General features: G+C 40.0%; 1 protein-coding gene across 1 annotated transcript in view; it reads right to left on the bottom strand.

Annotated features, from left to right (window-relative positions):
* Positions 1–5,141: 5,141 nt before the first annotated feature.
* LOC135696830 (GATA-binding factor 3-like) overlaps positions 5,142–23,960 on the bottom strand; it is an 82,820-nt gene continuing 64,001 nt past the window's right edge. Inside the window, exons 5-7 of the mRNA XM_065216346.1 lie at positions 13,414–13,585; positions 13,141–13,328; positions 5,142–6,836 (exon numbers count right to left, since the gene is read on the bottom strand). Of these exons, the coding sequence (XP_065072418.1) occupies positions 6,813–6,836; positions 13,141–13,328; positions 13,414–13,585 (384 nt within the window). The 3' untranslated portion in view covers positions 5,142–6,812. The remainder of the gene's footprint in view (positions 6,837–13,140; positions 13,329–13,413; positions 13,586–23,960) is intronic.

Genomic DNA, 23,960 nt, shown 5'->3' with positions numbered 1-23,960 from the left:
TATCATCAACACATCCCATCACATCAATGTACTTACCGTTTTTTTATATTTAGCTGTCTAATGATGATGGTCGAGTTCTTCTAGCTGTCCAGGAACTAAATTCTAAGCTATAAACTGTTTGCACAGATGACCAAAAGGTAGTTTTAATATCCGTACGAAATTCAGTTCGTGTATTCTACGAATTAAATGTAATGTTGACATTTTACCTAATGACATGCAATAGGAATGTTTCGCAGATCAAACGAAATAATTGTTTTATCTACGAAACCCGTTTTTACGAAATGAGCAAAAGAGAGTTAACGAATTAAAAATTTCAGTGTGTTCTCACCAATACAGCGATGATGACATATTTTTACTCTCAGGTCGAATTACATTGCTAGTTGGATCATCCGAGAGGCGACAATTTACCAAGTGTGCCTGACCGCACATAACATATGTGGAACTCGATTAACAAAAATCGACCCCATTTCAGTAATTTCAAGCGGTATAGTAGGTCATCGATCTGTAAAATTGATTATACCAACTGTAAAATGAGAAAGGGGATCAAGGGGGTAGTCGATTCTATTTAAATAATTATACCCTTATGTCTTTATTTTCCCTTAACTATTTATGTACTTTATTTATAACTATATTAACAAACAAACGTTTGCATAAAAAAGTAGATAATTTTTGCCATTTTTTATGCAATGACCTGCCACCCAACGATTAATCCTGGAATGCCATTGTAAGTTACCATATGTTAACTGTATACAGTCTTGTAACTCTAAGTTTGACCGGGTATATTTACAATTTTATTTCTGTAAACTTAAAATGTATGAACCATTATTTTCGGAAAAATTCGACCCCGCAAATTAGGAGTTAACTGCACAAAAAGCAGCAAAATTTTGCGGTTTATGCGGAACATATACTGACCATCGATCCATTCACAAGAACTTTGACCTGTAATACTCAAGCATTCAACCCTCGATACGTTTCTCAACTTCGGCCAAATGAACATTTTTGCTCAAATCCCAACACAAAGATCTACTTCAATTACTTTGTACTAAAAAACGTGAAAAAGTTGATCGAAAAGTCAAAAGGCGATCTTAACAAGCTTTTTACGACCACTATAACTGAGGTCCCAGTCTGAGACTTCCAGATAGCAGTTTCAAAGTTACTAGGACAGGATAGGGGACCAACAACTGGAACACTTACCCTAGTTTTATTTCTAGCATTTAAAAAAAATCAACTTTTTTTTAATACAAACGTTAACATCCATCAACAGAATATTTCGTAATGTAATCATAACGGTTATAAGTAGAATTACTAAAAGAACAGTGAACAATTTTCCAACATACAACAATCGTTGAATATTCAAATTGGTTGCAGTAAATTACATTCAATTAACGTAATTTCCGTAATGAATGCAATGGCATTCAACCAGGTCGAAGAGGCGAAGAAATATTACATATGTAAATAGGCAATATTACTAGTTAATAGCTCTCTTGATTGGCTTTTCATCGACTTGAAAATACTAGTTAAGAAATGCTTTGATAAGCCCCCCGTAGAGCTAGTCGAAAACAGAATGGCCGCATTACCATGACACTCCGCCACTCTGAAACTATTTACTCTTATGGTAAAATCCCATCAGCAAACGTCAATCTGTGCGTGAAACATTGTGGACATTTCCTTACCCAAGTAGCATTGCAAGTATTATCGTGGTTTTATAGCTTTATTCAAGTCTAAATAATGGTCTTCAGAACCCTCATAAAACCCAAATTGTTACATTGGTACCCTTCCACTCCTATGAAAATCCCATAAGATGCTGTCAATCTATGCGTGAAAAGACAACGGCTCGCTGGTATCATGGTGAAGTGAAGAGAAAAGACAAAGTCCGCTAGACTTCATGTACAGATTGTCCGATGCTTATGGGATTTTACCATAGGATTAAAGAGCTGTAGAGTCGTCGTCAATGTCAATGCCTACTGAGCATGCAACAATATATCTGCTTTTCTTTCATAAGAACCAATGTGCAAACGTTTAACAATTACTTTTTCCACGAATTTCTCGATAATGAAAAACCACTTAAGTAAACCACCACGATGATTGTGTAGAGGGAGAGTCCCCCTTTTCGATAGAATTGGTGGCTTACATGGATTGAGTTTGAACTACGAGAAATTCATGAAAGAAGCAGTTGTTTACGTTTTCGACATTGGTCCTTATGAACGCTCAGTGTCGTTATCACGAAATCATATCATATCATTATCATTATCAGTTATATCACAACAACAACACAAAGAAGGGATCATCTTTTAGTCAGTTAATTAGCATGAAGTTCCACATATGTTATGTGCTGACCGTTATGCGACAACGGTGGTGAGTAGAACGTCCATTAAACGGCGACGATGCTGGGGCCGCTCGTGAAATAATGATGGCGGTGTTACTTCGACAAAGCTGATACTATCCGTCGATTGGCGATGACTATGGGACCGACTGTGGAATGGCTACACCGGAGGAGCCGATCGGGAAACAGCGACGACGATGTTGATGACCATGGAAAGGCGACCACTATTGGTACACTTGTATAATAGCGTCAATGCGGTAGTGGTTACACGAACACGTGTTTGTCTCGAGCCGTTTTACCATCAAGAAAATGGTGGTCCTCGGGCCACTCGTCGCTAGTCCCCCTGTCCTCGAATGACCTCCCGCTGAGGAAGAGAATAACGGACTTTGTCCGAAACAAAGAGAAAAAGGTCCCGTAGAATGGACCTACCCACCCATGGACACGTCACTTAATTTAATCTTTTACAAACGTTATGAAAATATACAATTACCTTTTTCTTACTGAACACTGTTATAACTTCTAATTTTTTTCAGGTACTGAATTATTTCTGATCATTCAAACCTTTTCCTAATGGAACGAGAAACAATTTTATTTTAACCTAAATGTTCATAATTTTAATTCTGCCAGCATTGGCTCTACCTTAACGTACTATCGGCAACACAACGTTATGCACGAGTTATTACTATCCTCAGCCTACAGTTCCACTAAATATATGTTCACTGAAAGAAGAGCAAACGTTAATCTATCTTACACCACATGCAGAATTATATACAATTTTTAATTTGAATAGCCGCGCGCACTACAACTCCCTACGGAGGTCTTGGGCAGATTCAATCGAACATCTAGATTGCCGAGCATAGTAACCAGAACCCAAACAGTTGCCGCTTCCGTGGCATCATCTTTGATTTCGCTTTTTTCTGCAGTGAAGCGAAGCGGCGCAGTGTGTTTTCGATGGTTCAAACCAGTGTTGGAAAAGTTCGCGTTATTTCACGAACTTCACCAAGGGAAAAGTTCGTGAGCCATAGTGATTTTTCGCGAACTTTTCCATCACCGGTTCAAACCATGGTGGATATATACATGGTGATACAGCTTTGGAACTATATAGGCGAGGAGGTCACGGGGGGTGGGGGTGAGGAGGGGGGAATTGCGGGTTTAGAGCAAATTGTAAACAAAGTCGGTCTCTGTCCCATACAAAAATCCAACATGGCTGAATCATGCATTTGACACATTAGAACACCTATGTGTAGTCACCTTGGTTCAAACCGCTGCAAACCAAGTGGCTCTCACATAATGGTGAGATTGTGCTAATAGGGTTGTGTAGAGCGCTGTATAAACTGACTAATTATTTACATAAATGGTGACAGAGTCACCTCAAAATATTCACTGTAACCATCGGTTACATGGCTGTGCCCTGCAACAATGATTGGCATCCTTTACATGCATACACTACATACATACCGATACCAGGAAAAAAGCACTTCAAAGGATTCAGCACCAATATCTGAAGATGTTTTTGAAGTTGCCTCCCTGGTTCAGTACTACCGAGGTATATAGAATATCGAATGTTGAGACTTTAGAACACATGTCTAACAAAAAAATTAATAATTTCAGGCTAAACTCGTTACAATCTTCAATTGCAATGATTACTTCCCTTCATACTTAGATAAGATTTAGTGTTAGTGTTTGTTTTTAAGATGTCAATTGTTATACTGACATGCTGGTTTAGAAAACCTATTTTAGATACTGAATTGCTAAAGCAGGAACAATGTAAATACACTTAGCTATATATCATAACAATTAAGGCTGGTAAGCTACTGTAGTAGTGAAATGTACTTTATTTTGAATTTAGAACAAATAAAAAAAAAAAAAAACTTTTTCATTTTGCTCGAGCGTAACAGCGAAGATTTTCAAAACATGATTTAAGTTCATCTGTCGTTAAACTAACGATTATTGTTTATTTGTTTTGTTTAACACATTTTAGGTAATTCGTGACTAGCCCGAGGTGACATTTGAGCTCAAATCTTTCAGCGTGAGAAGCATGGATGCTAGCCATTTACGACAGGCCCGTATTCAGTCTAACATTATGAATGCAAAATCAGAAAGCAGAATTAGTTTTCCGTTTGATGCAACAGTGTAAAATGTTGATCTCATTTTTGCTGTGTTAACCGTTAAGTCAACCAAAATGAGATCAAATGGAGTATTCAAAATATTACAAATGTTACATCATAACAGCAAATTCTGATTTCAATTCTCTGAAATTTCAATAACTTTGCTCGGGTGTTCCATGCATTTTCCCAAACAAACTTTAAACTTCTTCCGAAAGTTCAGATCAAATTCTTAACTCATTTCGTTCAAATTTCGTACAGTCACTACGGAAAGAGAAGTGGGAGTTTGTTACTTACGTCTTTACTTTTCCGAAATGAACAACCACGGCTGGCGATCGAGTAAAGGTCAAGGGAAATTCATCAGCCCTAGCTTAAAAGAATGTTTCATTATGAAAATTTCCAAACCGCCCGTGAAATGTTCCAATGTTCAACGATTCCCTAGCCAGGCGTTGATTGATTTACCTACGCGAAGGCAGCGTGAAAAATGTCGCTTATTTCCCTTCAGGAAGCGACCACAGCAGATAACCGTGCCAGGATGCGACGCACCTGATCCTTCTCTATAATTTAGTGACAAATCTGACGAATGACGATAGTGATGATGGTAAGTCAACTCATCATACTCATTACCATCACTCTAGCCTCGTAATGACTTTGTGAGGAGTCTCTTCCTGTGAAAGTGTGATAGATTGAATCAAACTACACCATTGCGATGATTTTTTTTTCATTCACTGATTTTTGTTTTTATTTGTATGCCTCCTTATCACAATAGATCACAACAATTATTTAAATAAATTTTTTTATGGCAGTGGGTTCACATTCCAATTACAGAAGAAGTCATATTCCCATAAAATGATGCACTAAGAAAGTTTCCGTGTTATTTTTTTTTGTTGTATTCGTTTTCTGTTCTGTGTTTTTAAAATCCGATATTTTTTGTTTCATATTGAGCTGAACTATGTTTTAAGTTTTTATTCATCCATATAGTTTTTTTTCCTCCAAGGTATATACACGTACTACGTAGCTATTTGTCCATTCAGTTTCAATATACACTTTGTACAGATATTTTTTATTACAAAAGTCCATTGTTTGTATTTTTTTTAATTTTCCATTATAAATCGCTTTATTTGAGCTTAATTCTATTTGCAAGTTTTACACCTTTTTCATGCAACAGTCTCTGACTACTTAGAAATTAAACCTGCAAGGTTGCTGCATCTTCTCAATTTGTGCTAACTAACGCAATTTCGAGCTACAACAGATAATAATATAGCAATAATATTAGACAATAAAATAAAATTTAATAAAATAAAAACTTTCCTCACTTACGAAAAGAGCGAAAAACAAAACCTAAGATGATTAAACTACCTAAATCTTTGCACTTTTTGACAGCAACCCAACGAACCATAGCGAACGATGGTTCGCGTTTTTATATTTATTTTAGTTTTTGTTGCATTTGTGGGTTGCTGGTGGTTTATGTTACACTCTCCGTTTCTGTTTTCTGTTTCAGTTTGTGAAACGGGTGGGGAGTGGGAACGGGGTTTTTTTTGGGAGCAGGAGCTAGTCATAACTCGTCCATCACAACCGGCAGGAGATCCACAATCCGATAAGCGCATTTTTGCTCCTGTTTTGACAGATTTGGATTTTTCGTTGGCGCTAACGAACAGATAAACGGTTTTCCAGGCGCCTTCGTTTCAGCGTACTATCTGATTTAGGGTGGAGTTGGGGGGTTATACGATACTCCATCGCACTCAATCCAGTCGGTGGCGGTGCGGGCGGGCGTTGATGTTACGCGTTTCGCGAACACTCGCGCTTATTTCCTGTGAGATTGATGGCAAAAATCGGAACGAACACTGCGACACAAATCGTTTGCAACGTAAGATTTTGGAAAACGTGTTCGTTAGTGCCAAAAATTCAATTACCGTGAAATGCTTTTTGCTTGGCTCGGTAGCGGAAAGCGCGATTTTCGTGGTGGAGATGATTAGACAGCTGCTGCTATGGGAGGCAGAGGAGAGGGAGCGATTTTGGAAGGATAAAGACGATGACGATAAATCATTTGTAATTACCATTTGCTTGGGGGGAATTATCGGGGCGTGTGTAAGCGGAGCGAGTGCCGGAGTCGGTTTTCGTAAAAATCTAAAATTGTACTAATATCAAACTTATTGCTGTGTTGTGTTTGTTTGAGAGCGAGTGCCACGCGGGCGCTGGCACGCACGGATGAAGCCAAGTCGGTTTGCTGCCGGGAAGAACCCGTGTTTGATTTGCTTCTTTCGGTTGGGCGATCGATTCGATGAGCGAACGGGCAGCGAGTGCCTTCCGGGTCACTGATGCGACCCAAAAGGCGATGGTGGTGGTGGTTTTATAATTCTGGTTCTAATTTACTGTCCCATTAGTCACGTGTATTCCGATCGCCAGCTCTGTTGGGTGAAGGAAAAGGGAGGTAGGGATTAGTTAATTTACAGAACAATTTGCGCAGCGGCGACTTAGGTATGTATTTCGCAGAGTGATGGTTCAATTCCAGCTGCAGCCGAGGAAACTTATCGTAAAAAGTTAAATTTCTTCACTGGTCTAGTGCAGGGCTAGTAGCGATCACTGCTGTCGAAAATTGTGATTTTAGTGACCATGTTGAAGAAATAAGTGACTTATAGTTGTAAAAATAGTGACCAAAAAGTGACCTAAGAGAAGAAAAGTAGTCGTTATGATGGCACATCAAATAAATGTTTGATGTTTTAGACTTTTTCAATTAGTATCTCATAAGCATTTATGAACGATATGAACCATTAAAGCGAAAGATTCAATTGAAAGTTTATCGCCAAACCCACGGTATTAGTCAGAGTGTCTAGTTTCCTTAAAATTCCTCTAAGTCTCAGAGAATGAAGTAATTTTCTGACTAAGGATATTTTAAAGAAAAGAATGAATTTAAAAATACAAGCATCATTCACACTTTGAACTTGATAGATCCACAGTGGATTAATCTTCAGTGACAAACAAATAAAAAAAAAAAAAAACTACAAGGGACAGCCCTATGGGGTTGTACGCAATCGTGACGTAGGACTACGTGGTTTTATATAATAAATCTTATTTGATAACTGCAGCAGGAGCTTATGTAATGTGCAGGAATAGGAATTTTAGCAGGGTTATCTCTGTTTATAATGTTTAGTATGACGCGCTTGACATAGATGGCCCATAGCAACTCACGAAGAGCTACTGATCCCGATCAATAGCGACTTCATCCTCCTTCTATGGATGCTCATGTGGGCTGCAGCTCACTGCTAGCAGACAGCCTTTCGTTGTGTACTGGAGAACACCACCTCTCACCACGCGGTGATTGAATAAACACCGTTTGGTGAGACCGGATGGAATTCAACTTTGAAATATGTGTTAGGGAAATCGCTTTTCGCAGGGAATCGGTGATAATTTTAATTATCAAAGCAACAGTTGCACATTCGTGCAATTTTCAATGGTGAGTCTTAAATTAAACAGATGCGTAGAAATATTTCTAATCGATTGGTGGTAAAATTCTTTAAATCGGTCCAGGGGCAGCTGTGTTATTAACGTTCAAAATCTATCACAATTTTGTTTCATGTTCCATTTTCGGTTTTCATAAAGTGTACCTCCATATAGAAAACACAGACGTAGTCCTTCGTCAAAATCAGATGCTTGAAATGTTTTTTTTTTGGTTTTAGAACACGCATATTTTCTAGAAATTTTAAATTTGAACTAGTTCTGGAATTAAAAGCTTTAATGGGATGCAGCTGCTTGTGTCCAAAGTGCGGGAGCGATTCTGGGTAACACGCATCAGAAGCCTAGCCAACACTGTCATTCATGAGTGCGTCCAGTGCTTCTGTAGCAGACCGAAGATTTTGGATCAGCTAATGGCTGACCTTCCATCCGAACGTTTATCTCCAGCGCCACCATTCCTGAACGTAGGTGTGGATTCCTGTGGACCGTTCCTGATTAGCTATCCAATCCGCAGATCCTTCCCTAGGAAACACTTTGTGGCAATCTTCGTCTGCCTTGTAACGAATGTAGTCCATCTTGCACTGGTGAGCGATTTAACAAGTGAAGCCTTTCTTGCTGCATTCAAGCGATTCGTGGCACGCAGGGGAAGACCAGCCCTAGTCATGTGAGACAATGCCCTGTACTTTGTTGGAGCCAAGCGTCAGTTGGATGAATTACGGCAGTAATTCATGGATCACGAATTTCACGATTCTGTTGCACGCGGAGCAGTAGAGGAAGGAATAGAGTTTTGCTTCATTCCGGCAAGATCTCCCAATTTCGGCGGCTTATGAGAAGCCGCGGTGAAATCGTTCAAAGAGCATTTCAAGTGCACTATCGATGACAGAGTGCTCCAGCATGACGAAATGTGTACCCATTGGAGTTCGAAGCGTTAACTCCTGGACACTTTCTCGTCCAGCGAACGTTAACAGCGATTGCAGAACCCTCGTTGGAAGATATTCAGCACAATCGGCTGTCTATGTGGCAACGAGGTCAGGACTATGTTCAGCAAATCTGAAAGAAGTGGTCTGTCCAGTACCTTTCCGATCTCCACAATAGAACAAAATGGACCCACAAGCGCGATAACATCTCCATCGGTACCTTGATTCTGTTTAAAGAGGTCAACGTCCCGCCTCTGAAATGGAAGCTAGGACGTGTCACTGACATCCATACTGGCTCAGATGGAAACATTCGTTACTGTCAAAACGCAAGACGGTCTGTACCGAAGGGCAATTTCCAAAATTTGCATTCTACCGATACGTGACAACTTCGATCTCTCTGCTTCCGAGCAAAACTAAAATGCGTTCTGCTCGTGCCTCGGTGCGACCAGAACTAACCACTGTCAACACCATTTTCCAATTCCGAAAATCCGGAACATCTACCAAGTCCAGTCCATCCGTCCGTAATTCGCTGATCCATTATTGTTGATCGGCAACCTGTATCGTTCAGCATGTGTAAAGTTCACGATGCTGTCCTGTCCGTCATTACGATACGTTCCTGACCTTGTCGCAATTCCTTTCCGTAAAGAAGGATGATGATTTTCAACGACGCGTTGATGGATAAGGGGAATCCATGGCACCCCAATCCGATGTTCGTCCAAACTGCAGCATCGTCAGCTCGTTTTGGTGGTCAACACATCCGTTCTTTCAATCAATTCGTCCGTGCGACATGGAATCATCGTGGGTGCTCCGGCGCCCGCGGAGGCCTCCGCTCCAGGCAAGTCGATTTATAGTTTGGTTAAATAATTGAAAAAGCACCCTCTCATTTTTTAGATAATTCTTTCCGTCGCCAAACTGTGGACACACCCGTGTCAGACCTCAAGTCAGTCAGTCGAAGAAGAAGATCGAAGTCATTCCATGCCAAGTTCCGGCAGTAGTTGGGTTGTATCAGTCGTCCAGCAGTAGGCAGTAGTAGCAGTGTAGCAGCATCAAGGAGGAGTAGTTAGAACGGATGGCGTTTAGAACAAGCCTTGGCCTTCATGACGCGCCATATTGAGTAATCCAGCGGATTAAGATCGGGGCTGGATGGCGGCCACATATCCTTCGCCCAGAACGGAAGATGTTCCTGCAACCACTTCTGAGTGCGGTTCGAGGTGTGGCTGATATTGTTGAAGTACAACATTTGGCTTCGGACCGTACTGTTCTTTGATCCACGGAAGAACATACTTACTTAAAATCCCGATGTAGACCTCCGTGTTGACCTTGACACCTTCTGGAATGAACACCGGCCATCGGATGCCACCAATCCAAACACCATAACGCTAGCAGGATGCTTGGTCAGATACACGTTCTAGTGCTCGTCGGTCACGTCTTTTACCGGAAGAGAACTAATATACCGGTCGGTTCGGGAATTTGATACGGGATCGACGGTAAACATGCTCTCGTCGGTGAACAGGATTTCCGGATTTTTTCACTTGAGGAAGTTCAAGATTTTCTTGCATCGTTCGACTCGTAGCTCCCGGATGCGGTTGGTAATCATGTGAGTTTTTTTTCTGTGCCCTCGACTTCACCCCGCAATCTTCCTTTACGATCTTCCGTGCCGTAAAGCCACTGATCCCGTGTTCCTTTGCCATTTTCCTTATTGAACGCACTGGATTCATCCGAATCTTCCTTTTGATAGCAGCGATAACCCTCGAAACCCAAGCTGACCTCGGACGACCTGTGGCCACCTTCGCGGATAGTTGTCCTTTCTTTTCTAGGTCTAAAACTCTTTTGACGGTCCAGCGGGACACTCCCACGGAGATTGAAATGTCTTTTTGCGACATTTGCGCGTGGGACAAATCACGAATACGCTGCCACTTCGTCATGGTGCAACTGTCAAACTATTTTTTTTTCCCTTTGGTTTGTTTTCCGTCGATCTTGTTTTCCGTGCTGAGCACCAATGCTACTGACGCCAGGAAGGCAGCTCCCACACCTGGACCCTACCTATCGACCCATCAACTCATGAACCGGGGACCAACGGCTTTACTTCCCTTCCGAAGGAAGGCGTGATCAGAGATGTTATGCCTCAGAACATCCCGGCGGCGCCGACTGGGATTGAACCCAGGCCTGCTGGGGTGAGAGGTAATCACGCTTACCACTACACCACCGGCACCGCTGACTGTCAAACTAAGTAAATCATGTTCTTTTATACACAGCCTACTACGGTATGAGCTATAGGTTACGTGTATGCAAAGAAAACCAAGGCATTGTATGCACAGGTGAAACGGGAACCTCATTTGTACGATGGTGCAAACATTATCACGCATACGGTAGATTAGATTGAAATCATAGAGATTCCAAGGTGGGCGGTATGTTTAAACATACATAGACGCACCCTACCACCAAACATGTTCCACGCGAAATTGTGCTTCACCTACTCTCACACAAAGCGGTCAGGTCCCTCTCACGATCCTCTCTTATCAGCTAACCTCCATTCTATGAGTAGACTGTAGGTACGAGTGAACAGCTGATAGGGGCAATAAATTAGTTATCCACCAATCGCGCGCATACAGATGTGTTTATCACATGTAGATTTCATGTGAAGCCCGACTGGTTTGAGTAGAATTTCAAGAAACCCTGAATTGAATTAAAATTTAATTTAATTAAAACTCTTAGCAATTTCTAAGGAGCACAACTCCTGTCTACTTCGGAGGAAAATTTAAATGGCATTTTGAGGATAATTTCATAAAAATTGTGGTAGAAAACAAATTCGGAGCATAGGTCCTTGGATTTTTTTTTTAAATACTAAAAGACGGATTACAATTAAATCTGAGAATAACTCCAGGACATCTTCAAAGGAATTCGGGAAATAAATTCAGGAGAGTTTGCAAAACAAATTTTGAGAAGAAATCTAAGGAATTTGTGAGTAGAAATGCCAATGATTTCTTAGGAGACTTTCAATGTGAGTAGAATTCCAAGGGAAGGAGTGAGATTCAAGAGAAAATCTGAAATTAATTCAATGAATATTCATAGAATCTTTCTAAACGGTTTCTTATTGTGGAGAATTTCAAGGAAAACTAATAGAAAATTGAATATGGAGGATAGTTTCATCGAAATATTGAGGAATATTTCAATGGAAATCTCCGTTGAATATGGAATGGACTATTCTAAGGTCTTCAGAACTACTTGAAAGTTCCCAATTTTTTCCCGAAGTTAATGAAACTACCTTGAAGTTCTTTCGCACTTTGAGAAACTAGCCTGAGGCTCACAAAACTTCTCATCAAATTCTTAAACTTTCCTGAACTTTATAGGACTGCCTAAAGTTTCCTCGATTTTTCTAACGATCATGGATCTCCTCTAAAGGTTTAAAAAATTTATGAAGCTCTCTAAACTTCTTTAAAATTTATGTGACTTCTCTAATGTTAACGGAACTACTTTGAGGCTCTCTGTTCTTTTCTGAAATTCTCAAAACTTCTCTAAAGTTTTTGCAGTTCTCATGAAGCTTGTTGTTCTGCGCTGAGTTTAATTGAACCATCCTAAAAATGTTTAAGCTGCCGTAAACTTCTGAACTCATGCGATGACCTCAATTAACATTTTAAAGTCTCTTAAGTTATCTGAAGATCTAGGAACTATTTAAAATTTCCCACCTGGAACTAATGGAACTGACCTCCCCCTGAAATTCCTACAATTTTCGGAGCTTACTAAACTTCTTTCGAATGCTCCCGCATTTTGCTAATGTTCATACAAAAATCCTAAAGTTCACAGATCTCCCCTTCATAGATTTCAATGAAGTTCTGATGACCAGCAAGTTTTTCTAAATTTCTGGAACTTTTGTGCTCCCGCAATTTTTATGGAATCAGAACGAAATAATTAATATATGATTTTCACCAGGCTTGCCTAAACTCCTCGAACTCAGATTATGCGGTTTAGATGCTCATTCATCGTGAGCTAGTTCATCCCTCACATATAAAGAGCAATGATGTCAAATCCAAAGAGCGCTAAAGAGCTCGGGCTCAGATTGATGCTCAAGCTGGACTTCGACAAACACACATAAGGATGATTGCCTAATTGAGAAGATCGAAAAATAAGATTCGCCTGGGAGTTTCGTTAGTTCTACCAATGCCTTTCCTAACGAATCTAATTCAATCATTTCGGGTTTCCGCTTTTCCTAGTAGAGTAACCACCCTGTTTCATCCCACTAAATTCATCACAAGGAGTATACCGTGTCGAATTTTGTAACAATCCTCGGCCGTCAGTGGGAACCAAATGCTACGATCAACTAATCATAAATTTAAGAACTCACCATCGAATTCAGCCCGAGATGGTAGGACTGCGGATGTGCCACTGCTCCCGTTCCCAGCGGTGCCCCACTGCTGAACCCGTTCTGCAGACTACTCGACGATCCCAGCGAGCCCAGTCCGGTCGCGTACCAACCGCTGTGCATGTGCGAATGGGCAGGATGCAGTCCACCGGAGAGATGCGCGTGTTGTCCTGCGGAAGGAGAAAGGAATGGCGTCGAAAGTGACTCATCAGCAACCTGAAATGCTTGTAAATTGCTTGAACGGTCGCAACTTACCCATAGACGACGGGAACGGGCCCGGGAAAGATTTGTTGTGGTCCAGCGGGTTCATGAGATCACCGAACGAAAAGCTATAGCCGGGGGTGGATTTCCGTTTTTTCGATTTGGCCGTCAGTTTCCGATTTCTCGTCTGGATACCTTCCTTCTTCATCGTGAGCGGTCGATCCACCTGAAAGCAGGGAGCGGGAGAGAGGACGATCATCATCTAGTGCAGATCTATTGGTGAGAAACAGACCCCATCTGCTGCTGCAGTCAAGCAAAAAGGGGAAAATGGGGGGACATATTGAAACGTGAAATCAAACTTTGCTTCAGTTTGTTTGATGTTCGATATTTTAGTTGACAATATTTGCATCAGTATGATTGTCAATACCAGTGTCTGTTTTTATCATTTCCCACAAGGAGTAACGCTTCAACCCAGTGTAGAATTGCGTTTGTTTGGAAAATCTTCACTGTTACGTACGAGCGAAATGAACAAATGAGTTCATTATACGCATTTGTTGATATTATCCAGTGCTTGATTATCCAACCCAAAATTGTCTAAATCAAAATCGATCCTCAAAAGCAAAATAATAATATTAATTTTGGGCAAAATTATTATTTTGATTATTGTCGACCCCAGAACCTAAAACCTGGAGAGTATCGTCAATTCAACATGAAGCAATAATTTTCCATCGATCAAAGTCATCCCCACCAAGATGAAGACGAACATTAATATTGAAAACAACGGAGGCGATTATGAAAATCCAGCTACGAATGAAGAAAAACAAATTTTGACTTCAAATAGGATTGGGCGATCTTGAATCGATCTTTGGGAAATCGATCTCTTGGACTTCGTTATTTAGTTTTTGGGATCGATTTTATTTTTAAAACATCGTAAAAATCGATCTTTCCGTTCGAATCTTCAAAGAAACACACGAATGTCATTTTGTGCACCTAAATTTAATGAACATACCCTCAAAATCAGCATCTGCAATATTCACTCTCAATGTTGTATAAAATAGGGCTGAGAATGTAAATTTGATGTTACCTTTTTCATTATTACGCATTATGATAGTTCGATTGATAACGCATCAGTTTGCATAAAAAGATGTTCTATGGGATGATGGAATCATAATGATGATATTATGATTATATCATAACATGACAATTTCGCTTCATGAGAGTCGCAATAAGCAATTTTACCAGTTTCTCTCACTCATTGGGCACATTGCTGATTGGGACTCTATGGCAGGTTTTATGAGAGCAACACATTCCTTAGAATCTCTTATTCTAACCTACAAATACAAAATATCATTGTTATTATTATATTTTTTATACTAAATTAATGGATGAAACCATGATTGACAACAAAGACTGCAGTTACACCAGGGGGTAAGTCACTCTGCCATCTTGTGTCTGTGCTTATTGTGGGTCATGTGTGTTTTTGGGTGTCGGAAGGTGTTTCTTCGAGTCGATCAAGCTGTCAAAACTTCAACGGAAAAAATATGCTTACTGGCAACCATATCCTCGACCATAACAAAACGCTGAAAATGACGGACTAGCGACTCCTTTGCCTAATGCAACAAAGTACATCACTATCGAAGATATTCGAGGAAAATGGGAAAGGCGAACTAAAACAGCTAGTTCAATTCATAAAAATGTACAACATGTGAACGGCACGCGGTAGTGATCTAGAACCCCAAGCACCTTACTGTTGCTGTGACACTCTCAACATATCAAAATGAATTCATCGGAGCATTCTAACGGATCCAGACAGCCTTTTCCACTTTTTGAAATTGTAAATTATTTAGTCAAACATAATCCTGGTTGAGACGTTCACATTTTCACTACGTACAACGACAGAGGCCACTATACGACCACTCATTCTCAAGGATCATCCAATGATGAGCCTGAATTTATAAAGAGACGACATGTCAAAATTGGAACAATCGATTGTCTGTCAAAGTCATAGGAAAAGTCATTCCAAACGAGCAAAAGACCTGTCAAATGAATAAGTTGTCGCCTCTTTATAAATTCAGGCTCTTTACATCCAACCATTCCTGCTCCACAGTTGAGATTGATTACATTGCGCAAAAGAAAAGAACTCGCATTCACACGCACAAAAGTGCCCAGGCCCATCGGATTTCAACGAATCACGAAACGCTGCATTGCCAACTGTCTACATATCAGCATCTAGCTATCTTTTTCAACCTTAATCCTCGCCATAATCAATGCACTCTCGTAGGCCCGATCATATCCACACACTTAGAAAAAAATCATGTAAATTTAAGTGCTCTGAGACTGACATATACGAGCGTCAATTTTGACATAAAGTAGAGTCATAATAGACACGAAATTCAACTCAATCAAACGTACTTTTCGTCGAGTAATTTACTTTTCAGTCTCGGAGCACTTAATTTTACATGAAATATTTATTTACGTCTGATCCTTTATGTCAAAGATGGATTCCGTCACGTGTAAAATTAGTTATTTCTAAGTGGGCAGTCATGAATATTCCAAGTCGCGGAATACGGTGTACGTGTCACTTCCGTATCCCGAGTGGTTTTCTCCATCGAAGTCCACTCATAAAATAAATCACATAACCAGTGGAAAATATCTATGTGAATTTCACATAACTTTCATGTGATCCCATAATTGGAAATTACACCACTAAATCACATGAATGCGCATGAATGTTATGTGTCCAATGAAATCTATATGATTTCTCATATAGAATTTCTAATGCTATGTGATATTCAGGTAAAAATAATTGTTTTTGTTTTTTGAAAAATACTATGTGCGTTCCTAATAGAAACTAGGTGAAAACTTTTTTCTTTGTCCGGTGCAATTCAACAAACCCACTGCCGTGGTTCTCTCTCATTATTGGCAGTGATGCCAGAATTGATGAAAAAATTAGCATTCCATGTGACGGAAGGGTGTTTGAAGTGTGTCGAAGTGTGTTTTTGTGGGTGTTAACTCAAGGTGGCAGAGTGACTTACCCCCTGAGTTACACCAATTAATGTATTTCTATATAAATTCTTCCGCTGTATAAACAAATCTCTCAAAAAACACGAGTAACTGAAAATTGAAATATGTTCTTTATGATATTTAATTTCAATTTTCAAAATGTGCCGTAAAGACTTGCTATTAAATCCATAAATCCGGACACTTTTAAAAGTTTATTTTTACACATTAATCGTCCTTCGCTCATTTTCAACTTCTATTCAATGTTCATACTTCCGTACACTGATGGAAAAAATAAAAAATAAATCCAAAATCAGGAACGGCCTAAAATCACTGCTGATCTTGAGATCAGCAAAATCACAAAAAGAAAATCACGGATGATTTTAATCTTAGCTGATCTTGAGAGTAGCAAAATCACAAAGCAGAAAATCAAGGCTGATTTTAATCTTAGCTGATTTTGAGGTAGCAAAACACTGAACGGAAAATCAATATTTATTTATTTATTTGTCGTCAATCAGTGTAGACCGTTTAACAATAGTGCTGTTGCCTTAAACGCTGTCCAGACTGGAGAGTTATAACATGTTATAACGGTTGTCAAATAATTGCAACACAGAAACCACCATCAAGATAGCGCTATAACATGTTATAACTCTGTAGTCTGAACGTACTATTAAACGCTGTCCAGACTGGAGAGTTATAACATGTTATAACGGTTGTCAAATAATTGCAACACAGAAACCACAATCAAGATAGCGCTATAACATGTTATAACTCTGTAGTACTATTACATGCTATTTTAAAACATACGTTTTATTTGAAAATAAATAGCTTGGTATTACAATCAAAGTAAAAAAACCAACGGACGGACCAAAATCCAATATGGTGGCACCTGGACAGGGAATATGCATCTAAACCCATCCAATATGGGTATCTACGGAATGGGCTCGATAAGTGGAAGTGGAAAATTGACATCTGCCGCCAGTTAGGAATCCAATATGGCGGACCAAAATCCAATATGGCGGCCCCCGGACAGGGAATGTGCATCTAAACCCATGCAATATGGGTATCTGCGGAATGGGTTCGATAAGTAGAGGTGGAAAATTGACATCCGCCGCCATTTAGGAATTCAAGATGATGGCCAAAAATCTAATATGGTGGCCCCTGGACAGCAAATATACATCTAAACCCATGCAATATTGGATTTTGGTCCTCCATCTTGGATTTAAATATGGGTTTAGATATATATTCCCTGTCCAGGGGCCGCCATATTGGATTTTGGTCCACCATATTGAATTCCAAAATGGTGGCGGATGTCAATTTCCACTTCCCTTTATCGAGCCCATTCGGTAGATACCCATATTTCATGGGTTTAGATGCAAATTCCTTCTCCAGGGGTCACCATATTGGATTTTGGTCCACCATATTGGATTCAAAAATTGCAGCGGAGGTCAATTTTCCACTTCCCCTCATCGACCCCATTCCGTAGATACCCATCTTGCATGGGCTTAGATGAATATTCCCTGTCCGTGGGCCACCATATTGGATTTTGGTCCGCCATATTGGATTCCAAAATGGAGACGGATGTTAATTTTCCACTTCCACTCATCGAGCCCATACTGGATATACCCATATTGCATGGGTTTAGATGCATATTCCCTGTCCGGGGGCCGCCATATTGGATTTTGGTTCGCCATCTTAAATTTCAAAATGGCGGCGTATTTAATTTTTTCACTTCTCCTAATCGAGCCCATTCCGTAGATATCAATATTGCATGGGCTTAGAAGAATATTCCCAGTCCGGGGACCACCATATTGGATTTTGATCTACCATCTTGGATTTCAAAATGGCGGTGGTTGTCAATTTTCCACTTCCCTTCATCGAGCCCATTCCGTAGATACCAATATTGCATGGGCTTAGAAGAATATTCCCTGTCCGGAAGCCACCATTTTCGATTTTGGTTCGGCATCTTGGATTTGTGGAAGCCATCTTGGGTTGAAATCCACAATTTTAATTTAATCCGGAATGTTGACTTGAATTTCTGAATGCCCAAACTCTAGAATTTAACATATCTTCTAATCCTATGATTTTCGATGATTTTGATCTTGGTTGATATTGATGCTGGTTGATTTTGGGAATCGAAAATCACGGCTGATATTGGCCGAAAATCACGTGTGATTTTCGAGGTGATGATGGCTTGTGATTTGAGATGATAGTGATCTTGAAACATTTCTGATTTTAATTTTCTGATCTTGATTTTAGCCAACACTGCTTTCGTACGTAAGTAGTATAGTTTGTTTTTATTCAGAAAAAAAATATGTGTTAATCCAGAAAATCGTTTCCTATGGTTTGTGCATAAATAGGGTTAACTACCCCATTTCCGGCCTATTAAGCACAACCCGCACTTAGTCTTTCTTAATCTAGCGCAGTTTAGCACCAAACGGAATGTTATTATTACTGATGGCTTCTCAATTTATTTACCTTTCCGTACGTACCATAATATTTGATAAAGAGAATCCAATCGTTGAGATATTGTCAAAAGTCTAACACTGCTTCTTGACGCCAAACTCGGCCTACGGATTCTAAACTCGGCCTAACACATTGAAACGCCAATGAATTCACTTTGGCCTATCGAATGAAGATGAAAATTGATTCGGTCGGAGCGCTTCTTTTGTTTTTGGGAATTATGGGTGCAAACCATCATATCAGGCGTTCTCATTGACTTAGTTCGGTTGCTTATTAGCTAAAGTATCGTACCAAACGCATAATTGACCTGTTAACTCTGAAATCATGGAGCTGTTTGAAGTTTTCTGCTCGATAGGCCAAAAATGGGTGATTAGGCCGAAGTAGTTCTCTACCCTATTGTGTGAAAAAGTTAAAACTGAAAGAGGGAAGCGATTTGGCAGACTCTTTCGTAGACGAAATTTTCGGCTGTTCTTCCTCTTCGTAATCAGTTTTCACATAGCTCCAATCAGATCAACCGTCTTGCCAGAAAGCGCTGTGAAAGGCAAATTTGCGCATGTAGCTGGAAAGTGATGTCCGTGCGAGAGAATATAGATTCATTCCATCCGTCCGCTCTTCTGGTTAGTTCGCGAAATATTCCTATTTTGTTCGTTAAATTTATTAATTGTTTAACTATTTTCACTATTTGTACAATATACAAAAAAAAAATCTGTTCAATGTCTCCAAAGATGAATACTAAGATGAAACTGTCGGTAGAAAAACTTTCTAGTTTAGTGTCTTCTTTCACGGTCCCTTTCATCCAATGAGAACCCCCCGTATTCAAGGTAATTTTGTGGTTTTGCTGCCTCCTCGGAAGAGATGAAATTTTGCGCTCATTTTTATCAAAACAATCACACCAAAATTAGAGATGTCCCATTTTTTAATTACTCGATTAACAACTAATCGATTATTTTTTGTTCGCTGTGCTGCCATTTTTCCACCAATGAGAGTGCAGCACATGTTTGAAACGATCGGTGATGATCCTGTGGAGATGTTAATGCTTATATCGGCATGATCTAACCGATTATAAATAGTTTACTTTTCGGTTCGTTAATCGATTAAACGATTATTCGAATGAAAATCGGACATCACTAGATGAATGTGAAACGTCATTTCAAATATAAGGCCGTTCATAAATAATGATACAATTTGAAAGGGACCGGGGCTAATCACAAATTACGTCTCCATGGTAACTGAAATAAACACGAGTGTTCACCGGTTGGTGTCTCCGTCGAACGACATATTGCATGACATATTTCCCATTAATGGTTTTGAGAAATATGCGTTTGAAAACACCCCCCATTTTCGTTTCAAACCTCATTTTTAATTTTGTAATGTGACCCCCAGTATAGTAAAGAAAGACGTTATGTTTATTTGAATGCTTATCAAAGGTAACTTTTTTCAGAGTGTGATTTATAGAAAAATGTAGAATAGGCCGTTTGGAAGAATTAGGCGTGAGTCAGCACAATCTTGGTTCATTGCCTCTAGGGAACAATTATGCGATGTTTGACTGAATTCTGATGAATAAAATCTAAACTGATGACCGAATATTGTTGAATATATTGTCATGAAAATATTGATGGAAATATTGACGAAACTTTTTGTCGTGTGGAGTACCCTTATGGGCTTATGTAAAGCGGGAGATTCCACGTTCAGCTCGATTTAGCGAGATCTTCTCGACTTGGGCTGTTATCTGATGGAATGCTTTTCGCGAAAATGAGAATTTATTTTGGGTTGCACAATTAAGGCTGCAAAAAGATGAGGCAAGCAAGATCGACGGACGACCGGCGATGCGTACGCGCAGTAGTTAGAGTAGTTAGATGCGGTTGAAATGTTCTGAAATTAATCTTGGGCCGCAAATCAGATGCCGTTTGTTTATGGGGTCGGACGGGCCACGGCTGTCACTCACGTGATGAAAGCTTGACGACGCGATGAAAGACGACGAAATTAGCGGCGCGCTAATTGGCGTTCCGCGAACGGTACATTTAACTTCATTAGGAAAAATTGGACCACCAAGCCGGCAATCGCTGGGCTCGTTCGTTTGGGGATCGGGGTATGATTTTTTTTCAGGAAACTTGATGAAGACGGAGATTTGCACTTTTTTGTTAAAATAGTTTGGAGCAATTTTTATTTGGAAACTTATTTTGCTCCATTTCATAGAAGATCACAACGCTCCATCAGGAAAGTGCAACGCCCTATTCTATGGAGGAAATTGCTTTGGTGACGGAGCGTTGTATTCTATTTCACGAGTAAGATCTGTTTCCTCAATAGAATACAGTGGAAAACCCCAAATCTTGCAGCATGAAATCTACAGAAAGGTAATTTTGCTTGCGTATGGAATTTTAACCGCTGTTTATTTCCCTTGATTCCTTGATACGTAATTTTTGATGATAAAGATACCATTTGCGGTCAGTATTCCTACTACCAAAAATCAAGCAGCTAGGAATTGGGAAAAAGGAATACCGGCTAAAACTCCATCCGCAAATAACGATATCGCTCTGTAATGATATTTGACGCAGATTCAAAACTTTGCCCTAGGGTCCAAATCTATCTCACGTATCTAAATCCATCTGTTAGCAGCCTGTTTCATCTTTTTTCATGAAATGCACAGAATCTTTATCAATCTTCTTTCCATCTACTCATCGCGAGCGACAGCAAACAAAATCTTCCCTGCATTTTCGATAGTCGCCCCCTCGACTTTACCCAAGACAACACACCCAAAATTTCATATTTACGAAAAGTTTCATCTGCTGGAGCGCGAATCGAATCCTCACTCCGGGGCACACCTAATACGCTAAACCGCCCGGGTGACGCCGCTGAATCCTACTGAAGGCATCGCACATTGATAGATTGCGAAAATTGCATCTTGCACATTAGTGCATAAATTTACACGAAATTTCCCGCGATTTCATCTGCCAAGGCCGTCTCCACCGTCGAGCTTCGAGCTTGCACCTCATACACCCTTCCATTTTGAATTATTCACAAGGTACGCCATTTGATGACCATTATAATTAAAACACCCGATAACTCATTTTTGTGCTTCACCTGCATTTCTGTACACAGGGACACAGTCAGTCACAGAGACCAGGTCTCCCGTGGAAAACGGACCACAGTTTTAGTTCCAGTTCCGCATTGTGTGCTGTTATTACTATTATTGTTATTACAACAATCGTCAGCGGGCAGCTTTCCCTGTCCGTCCGTCGTTCCGTAGTCTCCCACTGATTCGATTTTGATGAAGTTTTAATTTTTTTAATGCTTCATACCACACATCCACCATTACCAGAAAACCCCCCCCTCGCCAGTCGTCCGGCCCATCAACTGTCCGCCCGAACGACGACGACGGACCGAATCGAGCAAATAGCAGTTTTGCATAAATTTGAATAATATTTTTTTCCATTAGATGTGCTTAATGAATGGAAAACACCACATTTTCCCTTTTGCATTTTTTACTCGATTTTTTTTTCGTTCGTTGTTTAGTGGTCCCCCGAGTGTCCCTGGGTCTGATCTGTGTGTAAGTGTATTACCATTATTACATTTTGTATGGCTTTCTTTTGGGCTACTGCGGAGCTAACTGACATTTTCCTGCCCGCCAATTTTCGGTACATTTTTTGAACGGTCTCTTTCTCTTTCTGCTATTGTCACTCTGCGGCACTACTGTACGCTGACTGCGTTGAGGGACGATGATGACGGTGGGGGGTGTGCTCATACCGAGGGCAATTAAATTTTTGCTTAGTCCAGTGGGTTTTGATGGCGTCGGCGGTGGACGTCATAAAATTGGGTTTATAGTTTTGTGCAGATGATGGAATTACTACAACCTTGCCTCTGCCACCACCAGCACCTTCACCGCCGCAACTGATCCACACACTCAGCTCAAGAGGACGAATGACTTGTGGAAAAGCTCGCTCAGTGGCTGCTGCTGCTGCATATAAAAACAGTTAGCAGTTAATTTTCATTTATTTTTTTTCCTATGAAAAACAGTAAAAATCACGTTCACGTCATCACTGACTTCGGCTTGGTGCTGCTGCTGTGCTATCTCTCTGCTCCATGGGGGAGTTTTGATGTTGATCGAAGGTGGATGATATGGAACAGCGAGTGCCAGACGGGGCGCAGTTGGATTCTGGGAATCGAGTGCACGGGGTTTTGGATTGCTATAGCTTGGGCTGAATTTTTACTCGAGTAGGAAACTCGGTAAAATTGCAGAAGAAAGTATGATTAACTGCTAATATCAACTATTTATTTTTAGTTGAAATACGTGACCAACACATAGCTCATCTTATGAACGCTCAATGATCTATTTATACAGTGATCAAAATTACAACTCATGTAAATATTCATTGTAATTTGCATTGTATATGGAAATTATTTTTTATATTTGCGTGAAATCTCCTTCCGAGTAGATTTAAAATGTTTTGAACTAAACTTGTCATAAGCAACGGAACTGTTTACAAGCTTGCTTGCAGTATTTCAGGTATATGCGATATTTCGTTTAAAATAACGTGTGCTCTATGAATCGAAGGAATTTATTAAAACATTTCAAATGGTGATGGACGTTTCTTCACAATGTGTCATTTCAATATAATCAGCTCACGCTCAGCTTTTATCGAAACCGGCAGCAGCAGCTGTACCTTTCGGTGTTGATCACGCGATCAAGTTTAGTCAATAGAAGCTATTGTTACGATGTGCTTTGTTCGTTGCTCCTGCTCCTGGTCGGTGCTATCGCAAGACTGGAAGCTATCAATGCACAGATGTCCAGAATGCAGATTTAGGTGGAATGATATGTTTTGAGCCTGAAATTCAAACTTTAGACTAAAAGTTTCTTCTGCAATTTGCTTGAAATTAGCTCAGCTATAACTTTGCTGAAAAATGTATACCTTAATTTCTACAAACAAAAAGTTAGATGTTCGATTTTAATGATAATAAGAACCACACTAAAATTCATTTTCATAAAAATGAGGGCCTAACTATAAGGAACAACTTTGTAGAAGAAACTATTAGTCTAAAGTTTCAATTTCAGGCTCAAAACATATCATTCCACCTAAATCTGCATTCTGGACCACTGTGCAATGCTGTCACAAATAGTGATTATAATGACCTTGTTTAAG

Source organism: Ochlerotatus camptorhynchus, unplaced genomic scaffold (assembly GCF_037179485.1).
Source record: "Ochlerotatus camptorhynchus isolate MF236.1 unplaced genomic scaffold, CSIRO-AGI_Acam_v1.1 ptg000062l, whole genome shotgun sequence".
In the NCBI taxonomy this organism is placed as follows: Eukaryota; Metazoa; Arthropoda; class Insecta; order Diptera; family Culicidae; genus Ochlerotatus; species Ochlerotatus camptorhynchus.
The sequence above is the reverse complement of the archived record's forward strand: the minus strand, read 5'-3'. Positions and strand labels throughout refer to the sequence as shown.